The sequence below is a fragment of the Scophthalmus maximus genome, chromosome 1, assembly GCF_022379125.1.
Source record: "Scophthalmus maximus strain ysfricsl-2021 chromosome 1, ASM2237912v1, whole genome shotgun sequence".
In the NCBI taxonomy this organism is placed as follows: domain Eukaryota; kingdom Metazoa; phylum Chordata; class Actinopteri; order Pleuronectiformes; family Scophthalmidae; genus Scophthalmus; species Scophthalmus maximus.
In genome coordinates this window covers 25678308-25705236 of record NC_061515.1, presented here as the reverse complement: position 1 = coordinate 25705236, position 26929 = coordinate 25678308, and the positions used below count along the sequence as shown (strand labels likewise).

Sequence of the window (26929 nt, the reverse complement as noted above, 5' to 3'; positions counted from 1 at the left end):
TCCTTCGTAGCACAAACACTCTGGCCAACTTTGGCATTTGGAAGACTTTCTCACGTTTGCCAGTCCACCCGACTACTACTGTTGAGTGCCAACCTGCGTGTTATGCATGTGCTTGGGAATTGCCTCCCTGCCTCACAATAACTGCCCAATCAGCAGCACTCACAGGTTTGGACACCCGCCGCCTTTCCTTCAGCTCCAAACCCCGGACTGGACCCGAACTCTGGGAACCGTGGCCCTGCTGGTCAAAAATCGGAGCCCAACCAACATGGACATCCGGGGGCCCATGCCGATGCCAATATCCGGGAGTGGTTTCAAAAAACTCGTCCGCAGATATTTGGGAACATCCGCTCTGTTCAGTCATGCGACCGCTGTTCGCCGCAGCCAGAGTTCTTAGAGGTGAAGAGTAGGCCGTTTTTTGTTTGCAGAGGGAATCGACCGCCCCCGCCTTGGCTACTCAGACCATGTATGGTCTGTGTTATGCTACTCGCAGCATACGGACCACTGCTGAAACCCTCGAGCCCGCACACAAGATCATTACACTCTGGCCTGGGGGAGCCCCCACTTTGACAGCATGGGCAGGAGCATGTTCGGGAAGGCAGCTGTACCCATTGTGCGTGTGCATACACGTGTATGATCGACCAGTCTGCTTGAGGGGGTTTGAGGGAACCACCCCATGACCCCAGTTGTTATCGACTCTGTGGAATGGTGCAAGGGGCCTTTCCACAAACTGAATGTGTCTAAAAGCAATGAGGCGGTTATTGATTTTAAAAAAGTCAGCACCTGCTCTCAAGCATCCTCCGAGATCTGGCGGAGAGTGGGTGCCTAATGTTCACCTTCATTTGCGGCTGATCTGCTACTCTGTTTGACATTAGCAATGTAACATGGCTGAGCTTTCATCAGTTTCTGCGATGTCTGGTCTGTTTATATAAGCAGCAGCGTGGGTTTGGAGTGTAAATCCACTACAAACCAGTAAAAGCTAAACAAAACCAAACGCACTGTTGTGTGCACTAGGAAGCCTTATGAATATGGCCTCAGATGTGTAATGTTTACACACGGTGACAGTCAAATGGAGAAGCCGGTTAGGGCAGGAACATTTCAGTAAAACGCAGACGGTTGTGACACAGCTCAAGTTTTACATCATGTCCTGCTGCGTCTTCCCAAAGCTGCAAGTTTGGCTGATTGTATCAACCAGTTGTACCATTCTGGTTCTTTGTCTTTGTTTTCAGATCTCTGTCTCTGGGTTCTGCCTCCCGAAGGAATGAACAGACCTCATTTGGTGGCCTCATGGCATTCCTTTAGAGGAAAAAATAACCCCTGACAAATTTTGTGGTTAACAAATTGTGAAAAAGCATGTAATGTTGTACTTCGGTTGAATTTTCTTTACTTTTTTATAGCAAAGCATGTGACAGTAATGACAAAACACGAAGAGCACAAAAGGTACATGTAAATCAAGGAAAAAAACTTCACTGCAGGACTTGTACTTGATGTGTATCTATGTAAGGTGAGCTGTGAGCTCCAGTTCATGGGACAATGCACAGTTTGTTCAAGCACGTGAAACTAGTGTGTGCCAATTACAAGTGGGGTGTTGTCATGAAGTAAAAGGTCTTGTAAAAGTAAAGTCTACAAATATTTCCCACACAGTGTACCTAGAAGTCAGCAACGACGTTGGCCGGCAGAAACCTGGAGGCCACATTCCACCAGGCTGATGTCAACATTGAAGAATGAATGAATAGGGGACTCGTTTTTTTTATGAGGTAACTCAATCTCAGAAATGTTGGTAATCATAATACAGTATCTTGGCAGTATCCATGGTGACCTCTATCACATTACAGTTTGGGTTGGCAAGTGTTTATGAGCGGTTTGATCCAGAGGCACCGTCTTCATCATCGGGTGGACAGGCGACAAAATCAGCCAACATGGATGCCATGGCTTCATCGTCCAGCTGAAGGACAGAGAGGAGACAACTGCTCAGACATGCTCTGTGTACTCTCTATCTCTATCAGTACTGACTGTTCTGTTAGTACCAACTACTGACTGTTGTGACTGTACTGACAACATTGACTGTTCTGACAATATTGACTGTTGTGACTGTACCGACAGCATTGACTTTACTAAGTGTTCTGACTGTACTACTGACTCTCTAGGTCCCATGGGGATGTTTCCTGAATTTCTGTGTAACTATAAATTCTTTAACATAATAAATAAATGTATTGTATGGTCATTGAGATATGAATGAGAAAAAGTGATTGAGAATCAGCCACAAAGTTTTACCTTTTTCTTCTCAGTGCCTTGTCCCGCCTCTTCCTCCCTGTGCACCTCGTCCCTCTTCCTCTTCACTCCTTTGCCCTCCTCTCCATCACTCTCTCCCCCTCCTCCTCCCTCCGTCTCCTGCTGCTCTGTTTCCGTCATGTCTCTTTTCTCGTCCGTCTCCTCTTTCTCTCGAGTATTCAGAGCCGCTGAGGTTTCAGGCTCCGCAGCTGCAGAGTCTCCTTCGCGAGCAGCTGGTTGCTCCTCTCGATGACCACACGGCTGGTCATCGCTTGCGCTGGCCTCCTGGGCCAGTTCAGCCCTCGACTCCTGTTGAGATGGAGAGAGTTAGTTTGGTTAGTTAGACATCTAGTCTACATCTTCTGACAAAGGAACGAAATGTCACTCCAGCTGGTAGAGTCGAGAGTTGGCAAACCATCCTCGGGAGGAGAAACGGGAAATCTAAGTGTAATGGAAAAGTTTAACCTATAGTTTGGGTTGCATAAAGGACACACAAAGGGTGAAATAAAGGTCGGGGGTTTATGTTCCATTCACGCGATATGTGTCAGTGACAGTAACAGTTTTAAGCGCAAACGTACCCTGAGGGTACCAAACAGTACGTGCTTATTTTCTGTATGAAGCATCGCCCAGGCAGCCTATAAGAATAGACCGCCCTGTCCATACTGCAGAACAGTTTCTTTGTGCTTGTACTTGAGCTGTTCTCCCTTGCAAGGCTAAAATAAACTTGCTCCCTCAGACTCTCTTGGTAATATTATTTGAATTTGAAGTTGAATTTGAAGTTGAATTTCTGGAGGACAACTTTTACTCATAATGTCTGGATATATTATATCTAACTTATAGTTTAATCAGCTGGAAATATCTGCACTAGGAAGCGAGTTTTGTCCTGGATCATGTGCGTGTCATGTGACTTGACCCCCCCCCCCCCGATCTCACCCTCAATCTCAGAGGAGATTGAGGGTGAGATCGAGGTTGTTGGAAAGCGAGACGCCATCAATTGTTGCTGGTGCTGCAGTGGTAGGTACCATGGAATTAGAATTGTCCTTCCTATCTACTATTCCTATTTACTATTCCTTGACTTCAGTGGAAAACAGCGTGAGGTCAGGGAAAGGTGTTATAGGACTCATAGGACCTAGGAAAAGTCGACAGCAGTGCTCAGAGAATCCGACTCGACTTTCACTATTCTACGTCATCACGCGATGGCGTTCCTACCGATTTTTTCGAAGATAGACTATATCTATATATAACAGAAACTTTCATGATGACTGATGTCACTTCTGGGTCATATTCTTACTCTTCTACTTTGGATTGAATCTTTCCTTCAGGTTTAATATCGCTGCGGCAATGAATTGTTGGGAGTCTATTTCCCCTTTCCTTTCGCATAGGAAGGTCCAGTTTACCCCATGCTAATGGAGATTGGCGCACTTTTCCTACGCATTTAGAGAATCCGAACAGCTCTAATCATGGCCACTGATCAACTACTTCCGGGTCACGTGAAGTTTTAGGAAATTTCCTAAGTCAATTCTACAATTCGAACGTACCCCCAGATTTGAAACCTGTGGTAACTACCTGTTGGTTCTGATTGGCTGTGTGCTCTTCTGAGGAGGCCGTCAGCTCCACCTCACTGGTTTCTTGCTCCCAAGAGCTTTCCTCCTCCTGCACCACTCCTCCTCCAACTCCCCCTCCCTTCTCCTCCGTTTCCTCCCTCTCCTCCAACGCCCCTCCGGTGACGCAAAGTATCTGTGGCATGGTAGGGTCATCCATCCTCTCGCTCTCATCCTCCTCGCCCCCCGGGGCGTCCTCCAGGACTCCGATGCTCTCCACCTCCTGCACCTTCATCCGATCCTCTGAGAATAGCATTCTGTTAGTCTGGATCTCCTCTATACCCCCCTCTTCGTCGCCCTCCATGCTGAATCCAGCGATCCCTCCTTCATCCACTGCTGCCTGTAGCACCTTCCCCTCCTCCAGCCCAACCTCCTCCGCTTTGTCTTCTGCGCCCTCCAGTGGAGGTATGTCTCCATCCTCCTCCTCCTCTTCCTCTTCCTCCAGCTCTTCTTCATCATAATCCTCATACTCCTCTCCATCATAAAACTCCTCCTCCGCAAAATCACTCACTTCTTCGTCCTCGTCCTCCTCCTCCATGCCTTCCTCTTCCTCCTCCAGCTCTTCGTCATCCTCCATGTCCTCCTCTTCCTCCTCCTCGTCCGTGCTGTTGATGTTGATGACGGCTGAATCTTCGTTGCTGGCAGATGGAGTCTGGTGCTGGTGAAGGTGCCGTCCCTGCTGACTCAGCTGGTTCTGCAGCTGGTGCATTTGCAGTGGTAGGCCCATGGGGCCGGGCTGGCCTGGGGTGGATGGCTGCATCAGCATCTGCTGGAGCTGGGGTCTGCCAGGCATTGAGTCCCCCAGACTGCCGGGTGGGGCTGTGAGAGTGCTGGAGTTCAGAGGTGGAACCAGAGAAACCACTGAGGTGCTGGAAGGGGGGAAGGAGTTAATGGGGGTGGTGGGAGTGGTGAGGAGAGAGGAGGATGTGGCGAGGTTGTTGGAAAGCGAGACGCCATCAATTGTTGCTGGTGCTGCAGTGGTAGGTACCATGGTGACACACTCTCCTCCCGGTAGCGTGACTGTTGTGCCCCCTGGTGTGGCAGAGGCCACGTTCTGGGAGTTTGCTGTTACTGCTGTGTCATCGTGCTGGTTCTCCATTTTGAGCATACCCGGAGGAACGATGACCACACTGTCATCTGAGTCACTGGCCAGAGAGATCTCTACATCCTCCACCTCTTCCTTTTCATAACGGACGAACACGGGCCTCTGCCCCTCTGGAGGCCCGAGCCCAGCCTGGTCTGGCAGGTGGTGTGTGTGCGGGGACAGGATCATGTCTCCTGGGGTGGGGGCCTGACCGGACAGCCCCGGACCCAGGGAGAGATGGTTCTCCAGTGAGCCCAGCAGGGAGGTAGGGCCCAAGCTGAGAGAGTGGCGGGTGGGGAAGGGGGTACCTGGGGTGGTGCCTCCTAAAAGGGTTGGCAAAGTGAGTCCAGGGGTAGGTCCCTGGGAGGATGGGAGGACTGGTGCGGTGGGGGTGGGTTTCAGTGTGAGGGGCGGCATGGGGAGGGCAATGGAGGGTCTACGAGGATGGAGCAGGGAGTTACACATGGTCAGAGCCTCAGCACAGAATGTAGAGACCTAAGAGAGGAGAGAGGGGCCGGAGCAAAGAGAATCATTAGAAACCCATATTTGGGTTTGTGACAGCAAAAAATCAGAGAAAGAAAAGCTGTGGGTGAGGTCGAAATGTCCTTCCTATATACTATTCCAATCTACTATTCCTTGACCTCAGTGGAAAAACTTCACGAGGTCAAGGAAAGGTGTAAAGGAGAACTGATAGGAAAAGCTGACAGTGCTGCTCAGAGAATCTGACTTGTTTTTCACTATACTACGCCATCACGCGGCGGCGGATGTTATTGACAAGCATCTGCAAATATTCAAAAGGAGATAGGAAAGGAAGCATTGAAGCTGCTTTCCTATGCATTTAGAGAATCCGATCAGCTCTTATCATGGCTGCTGATCAAACACTTACGGGTCACTTCAAGATTGAGGAAACTTCCTAAACCAATTTGATAATTCGACCTCACCCTGTGTTCAAGTCAATATCCATCTTTAAAGTTTGTTTGTGGTCAGATCAGTTTCACCACTGAGAGCTAACTGGCAGCTTGGTACACAGGACACATTCTGTCGAGGTGGATGGTTCTTATACAGCTGAGGAGGCTGTCAAAAAGTCTCTGAGTCTGTCAGCGCTAAGTGACGCATAGAATCTGTGGGTGGGGGGGATGGCTGTAAATTTTACTTGGGTGTTTACTCCTGTATACAACTCTACCTAGAAACTTGTATGTTCTACCTCTATCTCCTCGTTTCCAGTCTCTCTCTACACTGTTTTGGTATCTAATACACCCAGGAATCCATGGACCCGTTACCCAATCCAGGTAACACATCTCTACCACTCCTGCCGTCTTTCTCTCTGTGCCCGAGAGCAGTCACCTTGAGGTTGCGGTCAGCGCGTCCTTTGCTGAGGACGGACACAGCACAGGTCAAAGGAGGAGGCCAACAGGGTGATGGGACTAGGACCAGAGCCAGCACTAACCTGAAAGTCCACACGCACACAAAAAAATAATCACTGACATGAACACATCTATATTGCACTGCACAACTGTCAACAATCTTCTTTTTTTTCCCTCTGCGTAGTTACAACATACAAGTCAAACTAAATGAATGAAAAGCTGTACCTGTACAGCTCCCGTCGAGAGAGGGCGCTGCTGTACTGCCCGCCGACCCCCCCTGCAGATTCACATATACTGCTGCTGCTGGACTGTTGCTGCTGCAGACGCACGCACAGCGGCAGCACCACGGCGTGAAGACGCTGTGAGAAAAACCGAGAGCAAGAAAAGCACACGCTGACTGTTTGCCATTGTCAGTGACAACGACGTGTTCATTCTGCGACACAGTGAGTGACTACAACCCTCCTGCCTCATCCCCTCAATGTCTTCATCTTGTCTAAGGTCTCCTCACTATTGATTTAACACTATACAAATAATATTGAATTGAAATTGAATTGCCCAAGAACACTATGTCAGTTATAATAATAATAGTCTTTATTTCTATAGCACTTTTCTCAACAAAGTTGCTTCACAAAAGGATAAGACAACAATCTAACACTGACATTTACCTTGTGTATGTCGTCCTTCAGCAGTGTGCCACTGGTCAGTATGATTTGTCTCAGTGCTGGGAAGAAGAAGAAGAAGGAAAACATCTGTGTGATTTTTCATCAGATTTACACGAGACCAAAGATGTATTCAGACTTGGGCAACATATCACCTCTGAGGGCTGAAAGGCAAGTGTCCTGATTGGCCAGCAGGTCTCCTTTCCTCTGGAGTGACGTCCCGCCTGCGTCTGCTATGACCAAAGGCTTGGTCCTCCGAGGGCCTGGTTTCCCTCCAGGAACCACATCAGCTGAGAGACCCGCTCGAAGCTGGAGGAGAGAATCGGCGGGAAGACAAAAAAGAGTTCAAGACGACACTTGGATACTGCTGCTGAAGATATAAACACCTGCTGCTACAAACTATACTGCTGTTAACAAATCTAGTTAATACATGGTGCTCATATACATTAGAACTAACGACATTGGAGTTTGAAGTCACCTTGACAGAGTCCGCCCCTGGTGTGATGTCGCTGAGCAGTTGGCTGAACAGGAGCTCCGAATGGCCCGGGCTTCCCTGAAGAATGCTCGCAGAGGCTCCAGCCACCTGGACCCAGAGCTCTAAGGTTCTGTACACAGACACCCGCACGGTGCTGTGGGGGGGGGGGGGGGGAAGAAGAGACACTCCAGTTATCCTCACACACCCTCCTTTCCCACACCACGCTGGCTCTCCAGTGTTCCGATGCACGAACTGATGAGAGGTGAAACGTCTTCAAGAATCCCTCCCATCATGAGCCGTGACCAAACTATGGTTCGTCTTCTGTGCTTCACTCAACACAAACAACCCACTGTATTAAAGGCAACTATTAGATGGTTAATATGAGTAGATGTCATCACTTCATTGTTCTTCCTTTTAGCTGTGCAGAAACTATATGTGGAGAACTATACCCATTTTCAATCTGTGTTGTGGAAAAGTGGAGAACATACATTGTTTGGGTCGAAAACAGCTGGAAGAAGCACAAGAATAAGTGAAAGGCCGAATGATTTCTGCAGCCTTTTCAAATGTAACTTCTTCGTTGATAGTTTCAGAATAACATATTCCTGATTCAGTGAATCCAATCCAGTACATTTGCTAGTTTCAAATGGGACTCTTGGTGCCTTGAATACTTTGTGTTTAGTGTGCTCGTTACCTGTAGGCTCTCTGCTGCCCCATACCGGCTTCTTGTAGAGGCGACCAGGCCGACAGGGTTTGAGAAAACAGCCTCTGTAGAACTACAGTGTATTGAACCATGCCACTACGCACACTGTAACACACACACACACACACACACACACACACACACACACACACACACACACACACACACACACACACACACACACACACACACACACACACACACACACACACACACACACACACACACACACACACACACACACAGTACAGAGAGAAAGACACACATCAATGCCACATTTACAGTTTACTCTTATCTTCTCCACAAGCTTGTATCTTTACATCAGATATACATGTGAATTTAAAAAAGAAATAAAATAAAACAAAAAAACAAAGATCTGACAAACAAACTAGAGTAAAGCACCATTTGTTTTTGTCTGTGTGTTGTCTTTTTTAGACATTTTCCTGAACTCCAGAGCAGTGTTTATTTTGGCAGTAGATTTAGTCTTACTCTTTAGACTAAATAATAACGAAATAACTAAAAATCTTATTATTTTTAGACATGTTTATCTTTTAACTTTTAGTCAAAATGTTTTCTCTCTTTAAACCAATTGAATAAGGCTTACACAAGTATCGTTGACAGGTTGTATCAAGTGTTGAAATTCATAAAATAACATTTCACTCTGAACACTTTTACTTGTGTAATATCTGGAATCATGGGAGAATCTTATTGATCCTGTTAATAAGCCAAGAAATCTGTGTGGAAGTCTTTATTTTAGCAGCGTTGGCAGGAGTTAAATTACGAACTGGAGCAGAGCTGTTAAAACAGAGTCACCCGAGAGTCGCACTGTCACAGAAATAAAGACAAAACGCTTCAATATTAAATAGATGGGTTTTTTTTTGTTTTTTTTAAACGTTTGCCACAGCGAGATGATCGATGACTGCAAGGAGTTCTAGGTGAAAGTCTCTATCACTGTTATGGATGAAAAATCAGTGCCATAACCAGCGTTGTTGCACAGGCATGTTTTCTGCTGGTGCTGGATCAGTGCATCTTACTTCATTGCAATATTTTTCAATATGGAGCATACTAAAATAATTCAACGTGCATTCCCATGTGAGAATATGCAGCAGGAGAAAATCTGGAAAATACAGAAGAAGGTGGACTTGTTGATAACTGTAAACAAAAACACTGCTTTCCACAGTGGAATTATTGTCCTGCCTCATGCTGCTCCACCTTGTCTGACTCGGACAATCTCCTGCTGCAGCTGTCATATGGGAACGGAAAACTCTGGGAGGATATGCTCTGGGAGCAATTTTGCAGACATTCTTGGGAGTTCGAGTCTGAAAACTGTTTGTGTATGTGTACTCACGCTGTGATGAGGGCTGATAGGACCTCCAGTGTGTTAGTGTGTATGATGGGCAGGACCAGCATCCTCACACTTCCATCTCCTGTTAAATTCTGACAAACATCATAAACATTATGATCCAAGGCCATTAGTTTGGTTTGCATTTATAGTAATGTGTGCAAAGGCACTGGCTGTTCATTAATCATATTAAATAAAGTGTGTGTGTGTACTCACTATGCTCTTAGAGCTGACAGCAAGGGCTCGGCACACCAGGTTGAGTACTGGTCTGACAGGCAGACGGACCGCTGAGGCTGGATCCACCCTGAAGGACAGAGACAAGAGGAGACCACAAGAACAATTTACTGCTCTGTTTGATTTTTGATTTGCTTCCTAGAAGCACTAGAACGGGGCATTTGGTTCTTGCTCATCTCCATGACAAAGCCGTTTTTTTCACCCAGTTCATATATCAGAGACAGTCAGCCATATCAAGGTGTTTTGTGCCTTAATAAGGAAACCGGGGACAGTTTTATTGGGTAGAAATTGGGTCCAACAGCGAGGCCAAAGTGAAACATACACTGATTGTGGAGGATATGTTGCGGTTGAGTTTTTGCTGCAGTATTCAGATGGTGAAAAATGACAGTACCAATTGGAATGATGAGTGTGTGTGCGCGTGTGTGTTTGTTTGTGCATGTGTGCGTTACCTGAGTGTGTGTTTGAGGGCCAGGCAGACAGCTGTGTATCTGTGCTGGAGCTGCAACAGCAGCAGTGGGTCTGATTGGTCGAGATGAGAAAAGGACAGCTCCAGCCCCGGACCTTCATATTGCACTGTTCCATCTGTCACGGCATCAGAGCACAACACATATGAAGAAACTCTAACAAAGCAGCAGGAGGTGTTTTTCCACCAAGCTAACGGGCTTTCCCCATGTGGTCTTATGACTGGTTGACTCACGAGCACATATTTGCATTTCATTGACTAACTTATGATAAACATGTGCGTGCAGGCACGCCAGCTGGAGGTACTGCAGCATCTGGGCAGAGGAGGGTTAACCTTCCTCAGCTGAAAACTGCTTTAAGAAACAAATACACTAAAAATAAATCATAATTTCAATTAATAGGTTTTGGTTTTTAAAAAATGTGACCGTCAAGAGTTAAAAGATAACTGTTCCAACATTATGGTGTTTAACTGAGTTGCTCTCTATTATCCATTCAAGGATTTGATTTTCAGTTCTTTGACATTTGTGTTTCTCAAATGAGAACTGAATAGGTACTCCGCACGTCAAGCTCAGTGTACGACCCATGGTTTGGTATGTGTAGAATTGTGGAATGTGAAAGAAAAGTGGGGTTTGTCAAGAAGGGAGTGTCTCATGAAGAGACACTGTCCAGTTGCATTAAGGGATGCATGGTTCTTCTTCTTCGTCGGGTATCAAATCAGTGCAGGAGACGGAGCCAGGCACACAACCCTGATTAACTTCTCTGGTGGGGCAGGAGCCAAGGTTGGACACAACTGTGCGCCACTGTGTTTGACCTCCTTCTTGAGAACGACAGGGTTCTCTCTCTCTGTCAACAGGGTCTGTGTATTTGTATTATATATCCCAGGGAGCATGAGGACATGGAATCAGAGTGGTCCATGTTAAACGGCTTTGTTGTGGCTTTATTGCTCAGAGTTACAGTCTGAAGGTCGGTGCTGCCCAGGCTGTGTTCACACCTCAAGTGTGTGTCTGTTTGTCATTATTTAGCAAAAATATCAATGAATTAAATATAAAAAAGGGAGGGGCATATATGAAGTGAACTCTGGCTCTACGGAGAAAAATTCAGCATCACATCAAAACGTACCTGTTTCTGAGCCTTGGTAGATCTGAGCCAACAGGCCATTGGCTGTTGCAAGTAAGCAGTGGATCTGATTGGTCCAACCCTCGGCTCTGCCCGCACCCACCCCTCTGTCCAACAGGCCCCCCAGACAGGGCAAGCGACCATAACACTGACAAGCCATCTAACAGAACAACAGTGACACACAGACAGGGAATAAAAAAGTGTTAGCTTCATGTATGTTCTCGTCTGTTTACCTACTCATATGCATAAACAAAATCAGTAACTGTTTTGTATGGTAAGAGTGCATTGTGTTGTATAAAAGACTGAAAGAATAAAAATAAAAGTACTGTGTATATATTTATTAAAACATATAATGAAAGAGTGGAAATGACCTCTTGCGTCTTCTTGTTTGTACTGTCCATCTTGGACAGGAAATATGCTCCCAGTTTGTCCTGAAAGAAACAGACAGTTCAGGTTTTTCAGTTTGTTCTCAAATGTCTGAGGTGATCTTCAAGTTATCAATAAAACATGAAATAACATTTATAGATGAAGGAAAGCCATCTTTGTCTCTTACCCGCAGGGATCCACAGGCTCTGGGGTAGTAGCTCATACAGGCCATCATTCCCTCCATGGCTGACAACTCACACTGCGGTCACAGGAAGAAAAGAACCCAACTGCTCAGTTATAAGGGCTGCAACAAGTGACGACCAATTAATCTTGGTTACTTTTCAATGATTCAAACATTTAGTCATTTAAATAGCATGACACATTGACAAAGGAAATATGTGATGAACAGTCAAACCGAATTTATATATATTTAGTTTGACTGTGTATATATATATGAATTCCGATCCCTAAAGTCCAACTGGACAAGCCCTCCGCATTGATCTGAGCCTACGTCTGAAATTTAGACAGACACACACACAGGCTGTGTTCTGTTCTGTGTTGAGTTTGAGTATATGCAATGTCCCATGCACAACTTGCATGAATTTGAGTAAGAAGATGGTCACACTAATTACAATGAGCTCAACTACAGACATAACTACAGAGAAGCCTTTTATATAAGTCTACAGTCTGGAAGTCCTACTGGAACACTACTAAGACCAGTTTAACTACAGATGGACTTTAAGTGAACTAATATGTTGTTTGGTGAGTAGTGGTCTCTGCAGTGGGTGAGTAGAGTCTGCAGACACATGACGCATACATAACACATATTGATCTAAATGGGTTGTTAATCAACTAAATGATTACTTCAGAAATCAGTTTAGAATTTTTTTTTTTATGTTCTGTGCCATCATGTGGCAATTGAACCTTCAATTTCCCCCCATTACATTCCACTGCACTGCTCCGTCACCTCTGTCTTGAGGCCCAGTAGAGACGTCAGGATGCCCAGGATTGAGTTGAGGCCGACTTCCCTGGCCAGCTCGGCTAGCTGGGATGAATACTGCAGCAAATCCTTCAGAATGTTCACAGCGAGCTGGATGGTTTGAACTGGAGCCTGGGACTTCAAATAGAAGACACACAATAGAGGAAGTTGGGCAGTGCAGATTTTCAGGTTTTTCGATTAGACATAATACAGGTTTTATGGAAGTCAGCTTTAGACAACAAAAAGAGTGTGGACACATAACATACCTGTATGACCTGCTGCAGGGAACGGAGCCAGGAAAGGCAGTGTTGCTCGAACAGGTCACTGGAGCTGTCTTTGACCAGCATAGAGAGCAGGCAGAGCCCCTCAAACCTACACACACACACACACACACACTCTTTATTTCACATCTACAACAGTAATTATCTAGACGGATATAGGGTGAACACCATCCCTCCACATAGAAATTGTTTTTCTGTAATGTGTGTGGAATTGTGCATCAATGGTTTACGTTGCATCATCTGATGAGCAGGTAAGGAGAGAGGAGGAGAGAACAGAGGAGACGAGGGAGAGCGAGTTACAGGAGAGGTGAAGAAGAGACAATTTAAAAGGAGAACAGCACCTTTTACTTTTAAAATCTAGGAGGAAAATCTAAAGATCTCTGTGTTCCAAGCTGTGGCTCAAGGTCCCAACAACGCCTCTGACGTTTACCATATAATATATGGTATATATAATATATGAGGGTAACCTCCCTCATGGTATGCGACGCTGACATATTGGAAGGACGTACAGAAGGAACGCATGGGACAACAATATGACATCACGGATCAGTTGTATCAGTGGGACCACCGGCTGGATGACGACCGAACATTCGTGACAGCTGACGTGAAGACACGCCGGGTCTCCTCACCTGGTCTTGCTCGAGCCCAGCTTGGCGTTGCTGAAACCCACGAGACCCCCGACGGCGCTGGCGCCCTGCAGAGACAAACAAGGGGCGTTAACTGTGAATAAAGGTTAGGACACAGCGAGCGGGGGGGGGGGGGTGTCCCTGCGACGCACGGTGCCACTGGAGCTCCAGACGCCAACTCAGTGGACAAAAAGCCTGCTGCTGCTGCTGCTGCTGCTACCCAGCCGCTACAAGCAGGCTAACAGGGAACTAGCTTCCGCGGGGCTAACGGGCTTCTCCGGCTCGGCCGGTACCTGTGTCGGGAACACGCCATGTTCCCTGTAGCTGGCCAGCAGGGCGGGCAGGTACTCCGGACGCTGCTCTTTCAGAACCGACACCAGACCCTCCGTGAGGCGCATCGCAGACGGGCCATGCAGCCAAGCCGACGTAGCCATCTTGCCTGTGCGCCGAGCCGACGTCACAGCAGTGCGCCGAGCCGACGTCACCGCAGCGCGACGCGCCGACGTCAGTTAAGGGCGCCCTCTCTGTTGTTGTGCGGTCCCCTGAGCTTCAAGTCAGAACCAGGCGACTTCCGTTTAGGTTTTCTGCACCGACCCGTGTCGCCCGGACTGCACCGCGTGGTACCAGCTGCCGACAGGAGCTGTTTCCTCTCCAGTGATGGCCAATGAGCGGCTCAGAGCTCTGGAGGAAGTAGAGAAAGAGATAGCGATGACCCTGCAGTGTGCTGGTAAGAGCACATCCATTCATCTCACCCATCTCCCCGATATTGTTTGATCTATATGTCTGTAACAATGTTCAGAGAGTCGGAGGAGTTTTCCTCCTGATGACTGCCATCTGTCACTCATACTATGAATTGAAACAGACCCCATGACGAAGAGGTCTGTTTACAATAGTTCATTGTCATAGTAACACGGGGTCAGGTTTAGTGCTGGCGTTCGTCCCACTAAGATGTTTCAATAACCGCACAAAAAGTGTGATCGGTGATTACTGTGCTGACTGCTGTGTTTATGGTTGGCGTCAGTCTGTGTGGGAGATACAGTAAGTGCAATATAAACAGGACAAATAGTGGGGAACCCACTCCAGCTCATTGTCATGGCTTCCTGGTTGACAAAACTCTGCTCTCATCACCCTCGCCTCGAGCAGCTGTAGCTGAAACGAGGCTCCTATCGTGGTCGCTGTGTCCTAAACGCATATACTGTTGTTTGCTTATCCTCGCAGGTAACATAGTTCTGGAACTCTCCAAAGACAAGCATAACGCCAGCCTCCTGGACAGACAGCTGGTCCAGTTCCAGAGCTCCGTCAACCGGGTGGAGAGTGAACTGAGTTCCCAGATCCGCTACCTCACACAGGTCGGACACACTGTGATAGTATTACCTTTTTGTTCTTCATTTGTCCGTTGTTAGTATTGTCGACTGTGTGGCTCAGGAGGTAGAGATGTCGTGCACAAACCGGAAGGTCCGTGGTTTAATCCCTGGATTCATCCTTCAGTGTGCTTGGGCAAGACACTAAACCCCTAAAATTGCCTTGACAGCTCTTCCGGCAGGGTATGAATGGGACAGAAAAGGTGTGGTAAATAGCAGCACTGTATGAATGTGTGAATTCGACTTGTAATGTAAAAATACTTTGATTTATATATAATTACAGTCCATTTATTGTTAATTTATATTGTTTTAGAGGCTGCTTTGCCTTGACAAAATGCATAATTTGAAGTAGTAATACTCACATATGTCTGGTTATACTGCTTTATATATCCTTACAAAATCCGTGTTGAATCGGATCAGAAAAGAGAAATTAATTCAATAGCATAGTAATCAAATACTGTAAAATACAAACTACTGTTAAAGAAAGTGAAAAGAAATCCTAGATCCACCCCTTTAATGGATTTATTCTTGGTCTATGTCCCGTCCTTTCTCTCCGTTTCTGATGTAATGATGTCATTTAAACCACCTGGTGACAAATATTTGGGTTAATGTGAACAAGATGTAGATTGTGTCTCTAAATATAATGTGTGCAAAAGTGAATGCATTACTACACTGTAAGACATCATTATCTGACTCCTTAGTGACATCATCCCTACCATATGATCATCAATGATTCTTATCCAATATTCTTTAGCTCGTGTCTATTTTCCTACAGGATGCAGAGATACGTAGATTTTTTAGAACTAAGCATGACATCTCTATTATTTGCAGAGAAAGCTTGGAAAAAAATTGTTGGGCTATTGCACACACACACACACACACACACACACACACACACACACACTTTTAATCAGTAAAAGTGAATCATATTGTGAGCAGAATAAAGAAGATTCTCCTGTCTATTTTCTCTAGGTAGCTACTGGTCAACCCCATGAAGGCTCCACATATTCAGCTAGGAAAGACTGTCAGATGGCACTGAACAGAGCCGAGTATGCCAAAGTCAAACTGGGAGAACTTGGCCGGACCTGTGAAGTCATGCTGGAGCAGCAGCAACAGCAACAGCAGCAGCAACAGCAACAGCAACAGCAGCAGCAGCAGCAGCAGCAGCAGCAACAGCAACAGCAGCAGCAACAGCAGACATGAGAGCAGAGAGGGCAGCTGGCTGACTGCTGGAACACTTCCCTCCGATACCCGATGTGACTGTATCAGCCCTCATTCATTAAATACTTTTAATAATCCTTTTTATTATCATTACAAAAACCGGAGTCTCAAGAAAAGTGAAGACAAATTCAAAGAAAAAATTTGTGTACATGATCTCAGATTTTCTTAATGGTGTACGTTGTATTTCTGGGTATATTCTGTTTACAGTGGTCCATTTTCCTATTTTATGTGCATGGTCATTTATAGACTCAAGTAAGACACCACTAAAACTACCAAGAACCTTTTTTTTATATTGTAAGCACTTGAGAACCAATTTAATAAAACGTGTCTAACAGTCATGCCCATATCTGGCATAATTTATGTCTGTCACAGCCTTTTGGATGAATTGAAAGGCCTTATAGTTTAAAGTAACTCCAGTCTCGGACCTGATTACATTATAGGACAGTCCTCCCTCAAAGGTGGAGGGGGATAGAAGCCTGATGTGACGTAGAGCACGAGGACCAACTGCAAGACGTTTCACTTTCTCAACATGAGTCTTATATCTTGACCGGTCGTGTTCACATAACATTCCATTTGACAGGTGAAAAGTTCTTTCTCACGAAACAAAAGTGCTGTACGACAACTTATCTTATGTTTGAAACAAAATAAAAATGTCATTTTTCTATAATCTTTTTTGAGTAAAACAACAGAAAACCCATGTAGTATCTTGTGATATATTTTTTCTTGTTATATTGTGTAGTGTAAAGTATTCTATAAATCTCAGGTTTGTTAATAGGGATAATACAGTAGATATTTTACATTTACAAAGCTCACATTTCTGCTGTGACACACACACACACACACACACACACACACAGGCCTCAAAGTTTAAGCAGCATAGTTGATGGATGAACACAATTAAAACACAACTGCTTTTTTATCGTAACGAACAGCTCAAATTACACGTGAGGGACAGCCAAAAGATTCACACGAATTTAAGGTTGATTGTTTAGCTGGCTGATTTACATATTAAGTTATGGTATATTATAGACAGAATTAGCCATGTTGTATGTAGCTGTTTACAGGTGGGTTTGTGGGCTGCATGGTGGCGTAGTGGTAGGCGCTGTTGCCCCACAGTAAGAAGGTGGATTAGTTAGTGTAAGTGGAGACTAAAGTGACCGTAGGTGTGAATGGTTGTTTGTCTCTGTATGTTGGCCCTACGATATGGTGGCGACATTCGCATTCAAAAGTGTCTCTTCCACTCTGTTCACAATGTTAGATGATGATGTCTAATGTAAGACCAGAAAAAATATATTGAAGTGAGTGTGTTTTGTACTGATGCGCTAAAGATGAGGGTTAGGGTCATATACTTCAAGCGAAAGCTACCCGAACACAGTGAATTGTATAATTGAAGCAGGGGAGAGACTTCTGGCTGTTGGGTCTTCTTCTTCGTCCTTGTCTCGGCCTGTGGGGTTGAGGTGTGACCCCGCTGCTGGCCGAGCTGGATGAGCTAAAAGAGGGGCTCATCCTCACTCATGTGATCCTTCATCCCCGTCAACCGCAGCCGAGCAAAGTCCTCAAACACAAACTCATCCACCGGGGAGGAAGAACTGAAAAGAGAGAGAGGATTTCATCTCATATCTTGATGAGAGACGACATGTTACAACAGACTGTTTTATGTTTTTTTTAACGGCAAACAAAAACAATTGTTTTAAAAGAAGGATAATTTTAACTGCAATGTATACATTCATGTTATCTGTCTGTCTGCTCGTCTTCAGCAGTTTTACCAAGTTATACCTATGATAATAATAAAAAAGTTTAAGAAAAATATGTAAGAATTCTTATTGGATTCAGCATGTTTATGATTAGGCTGTTTTCACCAGTGGGTGTCACTACTGTACTAGTGAACACCGTCTTACAGTAAATGAGGTTTTGGTTAAAGAATCCTTTGCCATGGGATTGGCTGGGAAGCCTGAATGCCTCAAGAATAACTAATACGACCACCATTCGGTATAATCCCTGATAAAAAAAAAAGAAACAGTATCAACTCAGTGACGTGACATTTCTCCAAATCCAACCAGAGTACTCAAGTCTCAAGTCAGATTCTCAGAGTACAGAAATGGTTTAGGTCACTTTTAGGAACATGACATAGTTTTTTTTTTTTTTATCAATATCCTGGAAACTGATTTTGACCCGTACCTTTACCACTGACTGTTTCCACACAGCTTTTGGTGTTGGTTGGAAGAAAAACTATTAACCGGGAATTAACTGGTCTTTAGTATTAGCCTATGACACACACACACACACACACACACACAAACCTACTTCATGCCAAACTCGATGAGGTTTGTATCTACAGAAGCACCAGCCTCTGGGGGAATAAGACACATAAAGTCAAGTTTATTTATGAAATACATTTTAAACAACCAGAGATGTCCAAAGTGTTGTAAAATAAATGACATGAATAGAAAATACAAGAATAAAATATGGCTAATAAGTGAATGAAAATAACTGCAGGGCCGTCAAATGGTGTTTAGTTTACCCTTAAATACGTCTATGTCAGGGGAGCACTTAATCGTAAATGGTTAACCGTTTCAATGCGTCGGAGCAGCTACTGTGTGTGTGTGTGTGTGTGTGTGTGTGTGTGTGTGTGTGTGTGTGTGTGTGTGTGTGTGTGTGTGTGTGTGTGTGTGTGCACCTGTGCGTATGTGTCCTACCTGATTGTGGTTTGGAGCAGGGCTGGTCTGTAGGTTTGGGATGCATCAGGACAAAAGGAAGTTCCACTGCTACATCCCTACACACGCACACAAACACACACACAGATACAGATTATAGAAGTACAATGATAGATCTCTCAACATCCTTGTATATGTTTTCATCATCACACAATTAAAGCCACATTACCAGGGCTTTCAGCTGTTTGTTTCCTTTAATAAAGCATATTAGCAGCACATTTTTAAGACTCAAAATAGTACTGTCCAGTCACCCACCCTCCACGAGACACCACCAGTTTGACTTTAACTCTGTAAGAAACCACGATCCCCATCATCTCCTTGCTGGTCCCTTCTTTTACTCTGTGACAGAAACACAGAGGATCCACGTGCATGTTGGTCAGCAATGTGGTATATTGTAAATCATACAAAACCACTTCTGTCACATGTGTTTGTGTATGGTTGTGGGTACATGGTGCTGGAGGCCAGGTTGGTGTCTTCATGCTTTAGCTTTCCATCCAGGGCCAGGCCTCTCTTTTCCCTGTTGGTGCCCAGCACGGGAGTCAGCGTGTAGACCTGGCAGGAGGTGGAGCTGGGAGAAACCTGGTCACTGAGGATTGTCGGTGGGAGTAGAGGTCGGGGAGAGAGTGGCATGAAGGGAGGAGAAAATGGGAGAACAGAGCACAGAGTCATCCATGAGTTTTGTCTGTTGCAACATACTTGGTCCAGCTTCAAATTCTGGTCCTTCGGGAGGCTGATAAAACATGTATACAGCTTGTGAATTAATGTTTAATCTTGTCTGCATGTGCATATTGGTGTCATCTGCATAAAAATGTAAGTGATTTTTATCAACGTGCTGGCCTAAGTCATTCATATGCTCATATATCAGATTGTTAGTATAACAGAACCTTCAATTGATCTTTGTGGAAACCAGTGGTTAATGCTTAAAAGTTGAAAGTGCCAATAACTCTTAATGTGCAACATTACCTACATAATTTTAGTATATCTCCATGTTTTCAATTACACATTTTTTCAGGGGTGTGGCCAAAGTAATGCAGCGTGGATGAGAAGGATAATATTAGGAAAGACATGAAGAGTTCAAGGAACGGAGAAGGAGGCACTCACTCTGCTTCAACCTGGGCCACGGGAAACTTGTACTGAGCCGTGGAGAACAGACAGATATCAGCATACTGACAAACTGAGAGGAGGAGAGGAGAATTTGTTCAGCGGTGCTTCTAACCCACTCTGTCTTCGAAAGTGAACATTGGGAAGTCTTTACAGATTACAGTGGATACAAGACACAATGTTTTGATTTATTAGTGGCACTGGATAACAATCCCACCTCCAAAACCAACCCACTGTTGGCCCAACCATGACAGACTTCACATGGAGAAAGGGAAACTATCGGCCGTGTGTACATGTATGCATGTGTATGACAAAGAATCGGCACAAAGGTAGAGAATCTGTTCTGGTGTGCTCTTTGCTGCCCACACCCGGTTGTGGACAGTCTGCTGGACAGGTGATCTGATCATCCAGTGGTCAAGAGGTGCAGAAGGTTAATTATCCTCACTATTGATTGGTATTATAAGGATTGGGGGATGTAAGGACAGATGCAATTACCAGAAATCTTCACTTTCTTGACAGTCTTGGTGGAGTTGTTGGTGACATGGACATTAACGGTGATGGGCTCACCGTGGTAGTACAGCTGGAGAGAGATGGAGACTTAGCAGTGTGTGCATTCCCCTGACCCAAACAACACACCACAGTTGCGCGAGTGCGTTACCTCCTTATCCAGCGAGGCCTCGAGATGCAGCGATCTGTCAGACATCAGGAAGCTGCGACTGGTCTCCACGATGGGCCGTGGACCTGGCTTCTCCGGCGCGTACTGAACCTTCCGGATCACAAGCTGCACAGAGTTCCTACAAGCAAATGCAGATTCAGGTACATTAATGGCTGCAGCACATGTCACTCAATCTCATGCAAAAGGTCAAACTCCTTAAGTCTCCAGCGTTCCAAAAAGCGTAGTGTTTATTTCTCTACGTGTGCGTGGGGATTTGGAATTGGTTGGACCTTTGGTGGATCTTTTCCCCCACAGTCTTTGCACAGAACACTCGAAGCTCATAGTCCACGCCGCACGCCTTCCCGGTGTCCTCTGGGCTCAGCTGGAGGGTCACCGAGCAGGGCAAGTTCTGGGGGATCTGACACATCCAAACTCATCAATTGGAATCTGAATATCAGCTCTTGGTGCACAGTGAAGGAACACTGCTAGACACTGCACGTACCTCCTCTTAACCACCTCTCTTAACTTTGTCAAAGGTCTAGGACAGGGTAATTCAATTAACATTTAAGAAGGTCCAGTTGGAGCAAACCTCCTGAACATCATAATGTCTAACTTGTGTTATGACTCAGTGCCTTACTGAGGTAGGCTGGTTGTATCGACATCTTGTCTCACTATCAACAACTCGCAAGTGCCAAAGGCCTTAATTTTTTTTATTACACATGGTATTTGATTGCTTTGTATAGAAGTCAAAGTGGTAAGTCCTCTCTTCTCGTGAATGCCCGTTGAGTATTTAAGAACTGAGAATGAATGATGAAAGGGTTGTGTGCTTGCTCTGAGGTTCTGTCAGGGGGAAGCTGAGGTGGTCTTCGTGCTCGGTGGTCTTACGGTGAAGCCGAAGGCGTTGGCATGCTGACCCAGTTTCTTCAGCAGCCTCTCCTGCAGGCAGCTCAGGGGCTTCTTCTCCCCCCGCAGGGGAGGGAACGCCTGGACGGTGCTGACGTACAGATCCTTCCTGAAGGAAAGGCCCAAGACATCCAAGTCCTCCCGACCGTAACAGAACGCGCAGGTCAGACTAACAAACACTGAGGATGGACGAACACATTGATTCAATGTATGATCAGTCAGTCAGTCTGTGACTTTGTGTCTAACTTCAAGTCTTCTCACCTTTACGATCCTTCATGTACTCTGGGTCTACAAGGAGCACTCCATCTAAAGAACAAACACACACACACACACACACATGCATGCACAGTTCATGTTTAAAATATGGCAACTGAGCAGTGTGTGAGTCTTCACACGCTGTGTATGATGCAATTCCAACAGTTTAAGAAGATGATTCCAACATTTTGGGGGGAAATGCTGTCATACTGCAACTTGCACAGTATTCGGGAAACCAAACGCATCAACAAAGTGCTGACAAGGCCTGTCTTATTTCCTCATTTGGACACAACCAGTGTGTTCTTTGCAGCCTCAGCATATATTACCTGTAGTGTCCACCAGTGTGTTGAACCGAATGCCACAGCTCATAATGGGAACTTGCAAAACTAAAAAATGTGACTGGTGATACACTTTCCAACTTTAAAGGGAACCCAAGATGCATCATTATTACATCTCATCAATGTGTGTGTACACACGCGCTTCTGTGTGTGTGTGTGTGTGTGTGTGTGTGCATTTAACCCTCACCTACTGGATCTACATGGTCTATGTGATCAACAAAGTCTCGTTTCCCCAGATAAACAGTGAGCTATGGACACAAAAAAGAAATGTGGCAATGAAGATAGTGAAGAGACGGTCGAGGAAAAAATTTTAAAAAACTCCTCACATCCATAACCTACTTTGCAGTTGGGGCTGGACTTCTTGAAGACTCTGTAGAAAGGGGGAGAGGGTAGAGTGGGTTTTATGTCAATTGTGTTTAGACCCATTGTACCTCGTTTGCACTGTGCGTCACTATGGACAAAAAAGCTTTGCCAAATAGATGCGTGTAATGAAGAAGCCAGTGACTGTAAATAAAGATGATCAATGACTGTAAATAAAGATGGACTACACATCTCCAAATCTTCCCACTGTATACAATACAAATTAAGCCAAAAGATTCAGGATACAGACGCTGCCTCCCAGAGCCAGAGCCTGTGAAGTAGAGACCGTCGAGCGGAGCCGAGGTATCGAGGTCCCACCCAGACGCCCACCTGACCAATTCTGGGTCAGTCCCAGCTGTCAATCATTAATACTCACGCCGTTGTTATCGAATTGAACAACTAATTGAAACCAAACTTGTCAGAACATCAACTTACCTCAGTGTGATGAGAACTACCGAAAAATGACAGAAACCATTTCTGTAAAAAGGTGTCATATGATGTGCACACTGTCCAGTAGCCCCTTTTTTTTTTTCATTGGTTGGTCCATGTTCCATCTGCTAATATGGAGGGTGCGGGGACCATGCAGGGGTGGCGATCCAGATCTTTTGACTTAACCTTTGGGCGCTGTCATGTTGTCGAGCTTCATACACAGTCACTGTACTTGACCCATTCATGACCACGTTACCCTTTGGCATATGTTCCATACTTAGTTCCATTGCCTGAAGAAGGCCTTGGGATAAAGTCAAAAGCACCCCAATAAAAATCTATTCAGTGTTATTTTTGGAGGACTGCAGCTTGCACTTATTTTTTATTTTAACTTGATATAGTGATGATCTTCTCCGATAACCAAATCATTGTTTAGTCTGTATAATGTCAGCAATAGCGAAACATGTCCACCCCAAGGTCTTTCTATCTCTCGTTTAGTCTGAGCAACAGCACAAAGCCCAAATATGTTTGAGTTTACCACAGTACAATTATCAGTTGTTTTGCCTTTTTTTGTCCATTTAAATGCCTGGGTTCACTGCCTCTGTGTTGTGTTGCTCGCGGCTTCTCTGCCTCGTTGAAAAAGTTCTTGTTTACCTGGACCCCCAGCCAATTCTGGGTCCCCTGTTTGCCGCGTAGCCAAGACACTCACTGCATTGGGTCTGGACTCCAATACTCGAGGTGGAACCTCCACGACCTCCCGGTGCGTGTCTTACTTACAAACTAGTGAAGCCCTTTGGCCGGGTACGTCAGAGTTGTGAACACACAGTGGGAACTGTGGAACTTGCTGCAGCCCAGTCCACGTCAACACGCCACACCACCCTGCTTCGCTCCGTTACACATGTAGAGACTGTTGAGATAAACTGTCATCCAGGGTCAGTTTCTATGACACACCAGAACAAATTTAGTTGTAGTTCACAATGAACTTCCTGCGCCACATTGTGCTGTCAGCCATCACTCCTCCTTTCCAACTGCTCACTTTCTGTTAACACCGAACCCAAGCATTGTCTCACTGCTGCAGTGTGTGAGTGTGTGTGTGTGTTTGTGTGTGTGTGTGTGTGTGTGTGTGTGTGTTCATTTCTCAGTACAGGGCAGACAACGTCAGAGTTCATCAACACATTGCGGCCCGCAGCCCCCAGGGCCCGTTTATGTCCCTGTGAAAACGGCACGGCAGCCCGGCGACACATGCCTCCACAAATGGTCTTCTTCCATGTAAAAAAATGTCCAACCACTGACTTCCCACTTGTTCAAAGTACTCTAAAGAAAGCAAATAACACGTATTCGTTCCCGGAGGGAAAAGTGGAAATAAAGGACCTATACACGAAACCATAATTAGATACTCAAATCCCAAAAATTCTGATGAGAGTAGCAACACTACTGGAAACAAAGAAAGGAATGTACGATGCCCTGTTCTTAAAACACAGCAACATCACACCACTGCATCAGCAGTCTAAACAGCTGCTGTGGGGGCTGTGCTTCTTCGATCGAACGACAATCAATACGAAGTGTTACCCATCCATAAATTCCAAACTGTGTGATTTAGTCATTGGGAAGAGCCACGGCTGATTATCCAAACACAACTTCAGGACAACGCATCTGTACCGAAACTAAACAGGAAGTGGATGAAGTGGATTCCACGAAATGTGGCCAGTGTTTACCTCCACTGTCAGGAATTACTGTGCGACCACGTGTAATGATTCGTCGGCCAACCCCTTGGAGGCCACGACGTACATGGCTTCAACGTGAACCAAAAATTTAAAAAAACCAAAAAAAACCTGTTGACATTACTGCTGAAAGTGCGCTGTACTGCAGGCAACATTCAGGCCGAGTCAGCTCCAGCGCGTTTTTGCACACTGTTGCAGTTTCAGGGAACATTAGCTATGTTCCAGTGCAGGAATGTGCAGCCTTTTTTTACATCCTGAGGAAAGAAAACAGGCGCAAAGAACAAAATGCACATCCTGATTATCTCCAGAAACGTCCTTCACACAGGACACGTGGACCCCTTCCTGTCAAGTCCCTCTTCCGAAGGCAAATCTAATCATAATAACACCTCTCAGTGAAATCCCTCCATGACCTTTGAGGTCAGTACTGGGGACAAGATACAATCCTGCCAAACTCCCCCGTCATGTCGTTCACGCTCCTGCATTCTACTCTACAGTTTGACAAAATTAACACTTATTAGACGTGCGAAATTCCTGGAAATGCTCAGACATGATCACTGACCACACCAAGAACATTAGTGGACACGGTGTTGGGCAATATTAAATCTTGAGGATGTGTATCTTTTCAAAAGCTGGATGATGAAACCTTTTATGATGACAGCTTTAGTGTCTTTATTTTATTTCTTTTAAACAAACTGCATCTGTCGTGTTTATTATTCATTAAAATAACATAAACAAGAATACAGAGACAAATCTGTATCGGTGTTTGTTTGAGATATGAAACCTTTTATTTTACAGATAAGATCTGTATTTATGTTTATCTTCTTCATTCACATTCTACATATTTGGTTGTATTTGTGTTTTCCTTTTAATAATTGTATTTTTCAACAAGGTTTTATGCTTTAAAATGTAAAATATCTGAATTAAATTTCTTCGTCATAAGGGTTTGATAACAACATCTTAGGAATCATTGCCACTTTGACAAAATATGTATCTAAATATGTGATACATCAATATTGGAATTTTTTCTTACTCCCTATCATCATTATGCCCCCTTAAAAATCACATCAGTCGAGCTCAAATATAAAACTGTAATAATAAACTCCAGACTCTAGCAGTCAAATCTGGATGTTACAACAAACTGTCAGAATACAAACAGAGCAGAATATGTTTCCAGAGTCACACGAGCTCTGTGTTTCACAGTTTGACTTATTTCTGTTGTGGCTCAAACATGTGCAACTGTCTGTGGCGTTGTCCTTCCTCAGTGACTGTTTACATGCGAGACAAGACTTTCCCTTGTTTCCTGCAGCAGCGCACGAGCGATTTAATCAGCCTGAAGAACATTTGTCCCAAAAAAAAAAAGGCGCAGTGGATGAAGACTCGGGCTGGACCTTGTTCTACATCACACGCTGCAGTGTGATGTAGAACATTGTAATTAACATACAAACTAACAGTGTTAGTTTGTATGTTAATTACAATAAATACTCTACTTACCATATACTATACTATACTATACTAGACAATACTATACCATACCATACTATACTATACTATACTATACTATACTATACTATACTATACTATACTTTGCAATACTATGCTTAACGGCAAAAAACTATATGGGTTTTTAAAGGATCTATTCAAGATTGTTCTCCTCTTCCTCTTCTTCTCTCCATCCACACACACACACACACACACACACACAAACTAAGTGGAGGGCCCTCTTACCTGGTCCCCGCTCTGTCTCCCATCTCCTCACTCCTGTGCACGGTGACTGCTCTGCTGGGTCTGCTGCTCTCTCTCCCTCGCTGCCGTCTGTCAGCTCCTCGGGTCTTCCCCCCGCCGACACAAGCCGCGCCTACATGGTCTGAAGGACACCAGAGTAAACAGAGTGGAGATGGTGGGGTAACGCCTACAAAGCCAATCTAGAGCCCTTGTGCACATTGCAAAAAAGAGCAATAACAATCATCAATAAAGTTGGATATCTGGATCATACCAATTCATTATTCCTAAAGTGTACTGAAGTTCATAGATCTGGCTAAATTTAAGACTGCACAAATCATGTACAAAGCAAGAAAATAATCAACTTCCCGGAAATATACAAAAACTGTTCATGGAAAGACAGGGCGGGTATAACTTGAGAGGGGCACATAATAAAAAAATAAATAAAACAATTACAGAACAACTCTTAAAAGTGTGTGCACCACAATCTGTGGGGTGAATGTGTGTAATGGCTTGGAACCGGAAATAAAAAACTTGGCACAAACATAATTCCCTCCTGCATGATGTGTGATTTGTCCGTTTATGTATGTTGTTTTTG

At 44.9% G+C, this 26929-nt stretch overlaps 3 protein-coding genes across 3 annotated transcripts; 1 reads left to right on the top strand and 2 right to left on the bottom strand.

The window, feature by feature from the left end:
* Positions 1-1353: 1353 nt before the first annotated feature.
* On the bottom strand, positions 1354-14024 carry pelp1 (proline, glutamate and leucine rich protein 1). Its single transcript, XM_035639317.2, has 19 exons — positions 13851-14024; positions 13561-13625; positions 12917-13022; positions 12639-12788; positions 11859-11930; positions 11677-11736; positions 11309-11465; positions 10177-10309; positions 9710-9797; positions 9500-9588; positions 8143-8256; positions 7455-7605; positions 7132-7285; positions 6983-7038; positions 6543-6676; positions 6298-6400; positions 3835-5448; positions 2272-2577; positions 1354-1942 (listed from the first exon to the last, which is right to left on the bottom strand). The coding sequence occupies exons 1-19, from the start codon at positions 13989-13991 to the stop codon at positions 1850-1852; spliced, it is 3786 nt and encodes a 1261-aa protein (XP_035495210.2). The 5' UTR covers positions 13992-14024; the 3' UTR covers positions 1354-1849.
* Positions 14025-14043: 19 nt separating this feature from the next.
* Positions 14044-16481, top strand: med11 (mediator complex subunit 11). The gene is made up of 3 exons (XM_035639471.2): positions 14044-14284; positions 14776-14906; positions 15891-16481. Exons 1-3 carry the CDS (start codon positions 14215-14217, stop codon positions 16119-16121), a joined length of 432 nt encoding a protein of 143 aa, XP_035495364.2. The 5' UTR covers positions 14044-14214; the 3' UTR covers positions 16122-16481.
* Positions 16203-26472, bottom strand: arrb2b (arrestin, beta 2b). Its single transcript, XM_035639445.2, has 14 exons — positions 26338-26472; positions 22445-22475; positions 22293-22353; positions 21774-21818; positions 21495-21691; positions 20900-21027; positions 20613-20748; positions 20450-20534; positions 19955-20027; positions 19302-19439; positions 19109-19192; positions 18836-18912; positions 18444-18489; positions 16203-17728 (listed from the first exon to the last, which is right to left on the bottom strand). Exons 1-14 carry the CDS (start codon positions 26358-26360, stop codon positions 17629-17631), a joined length of 1224 nt encoding a protein of 407 aa, XP_035495338.1. The 5' UTR covers positions 26361-26472; the 3' UTR covers positions 16203-17628.
* Positions 26473-26929: the final 457 nt, after the last annotated feature.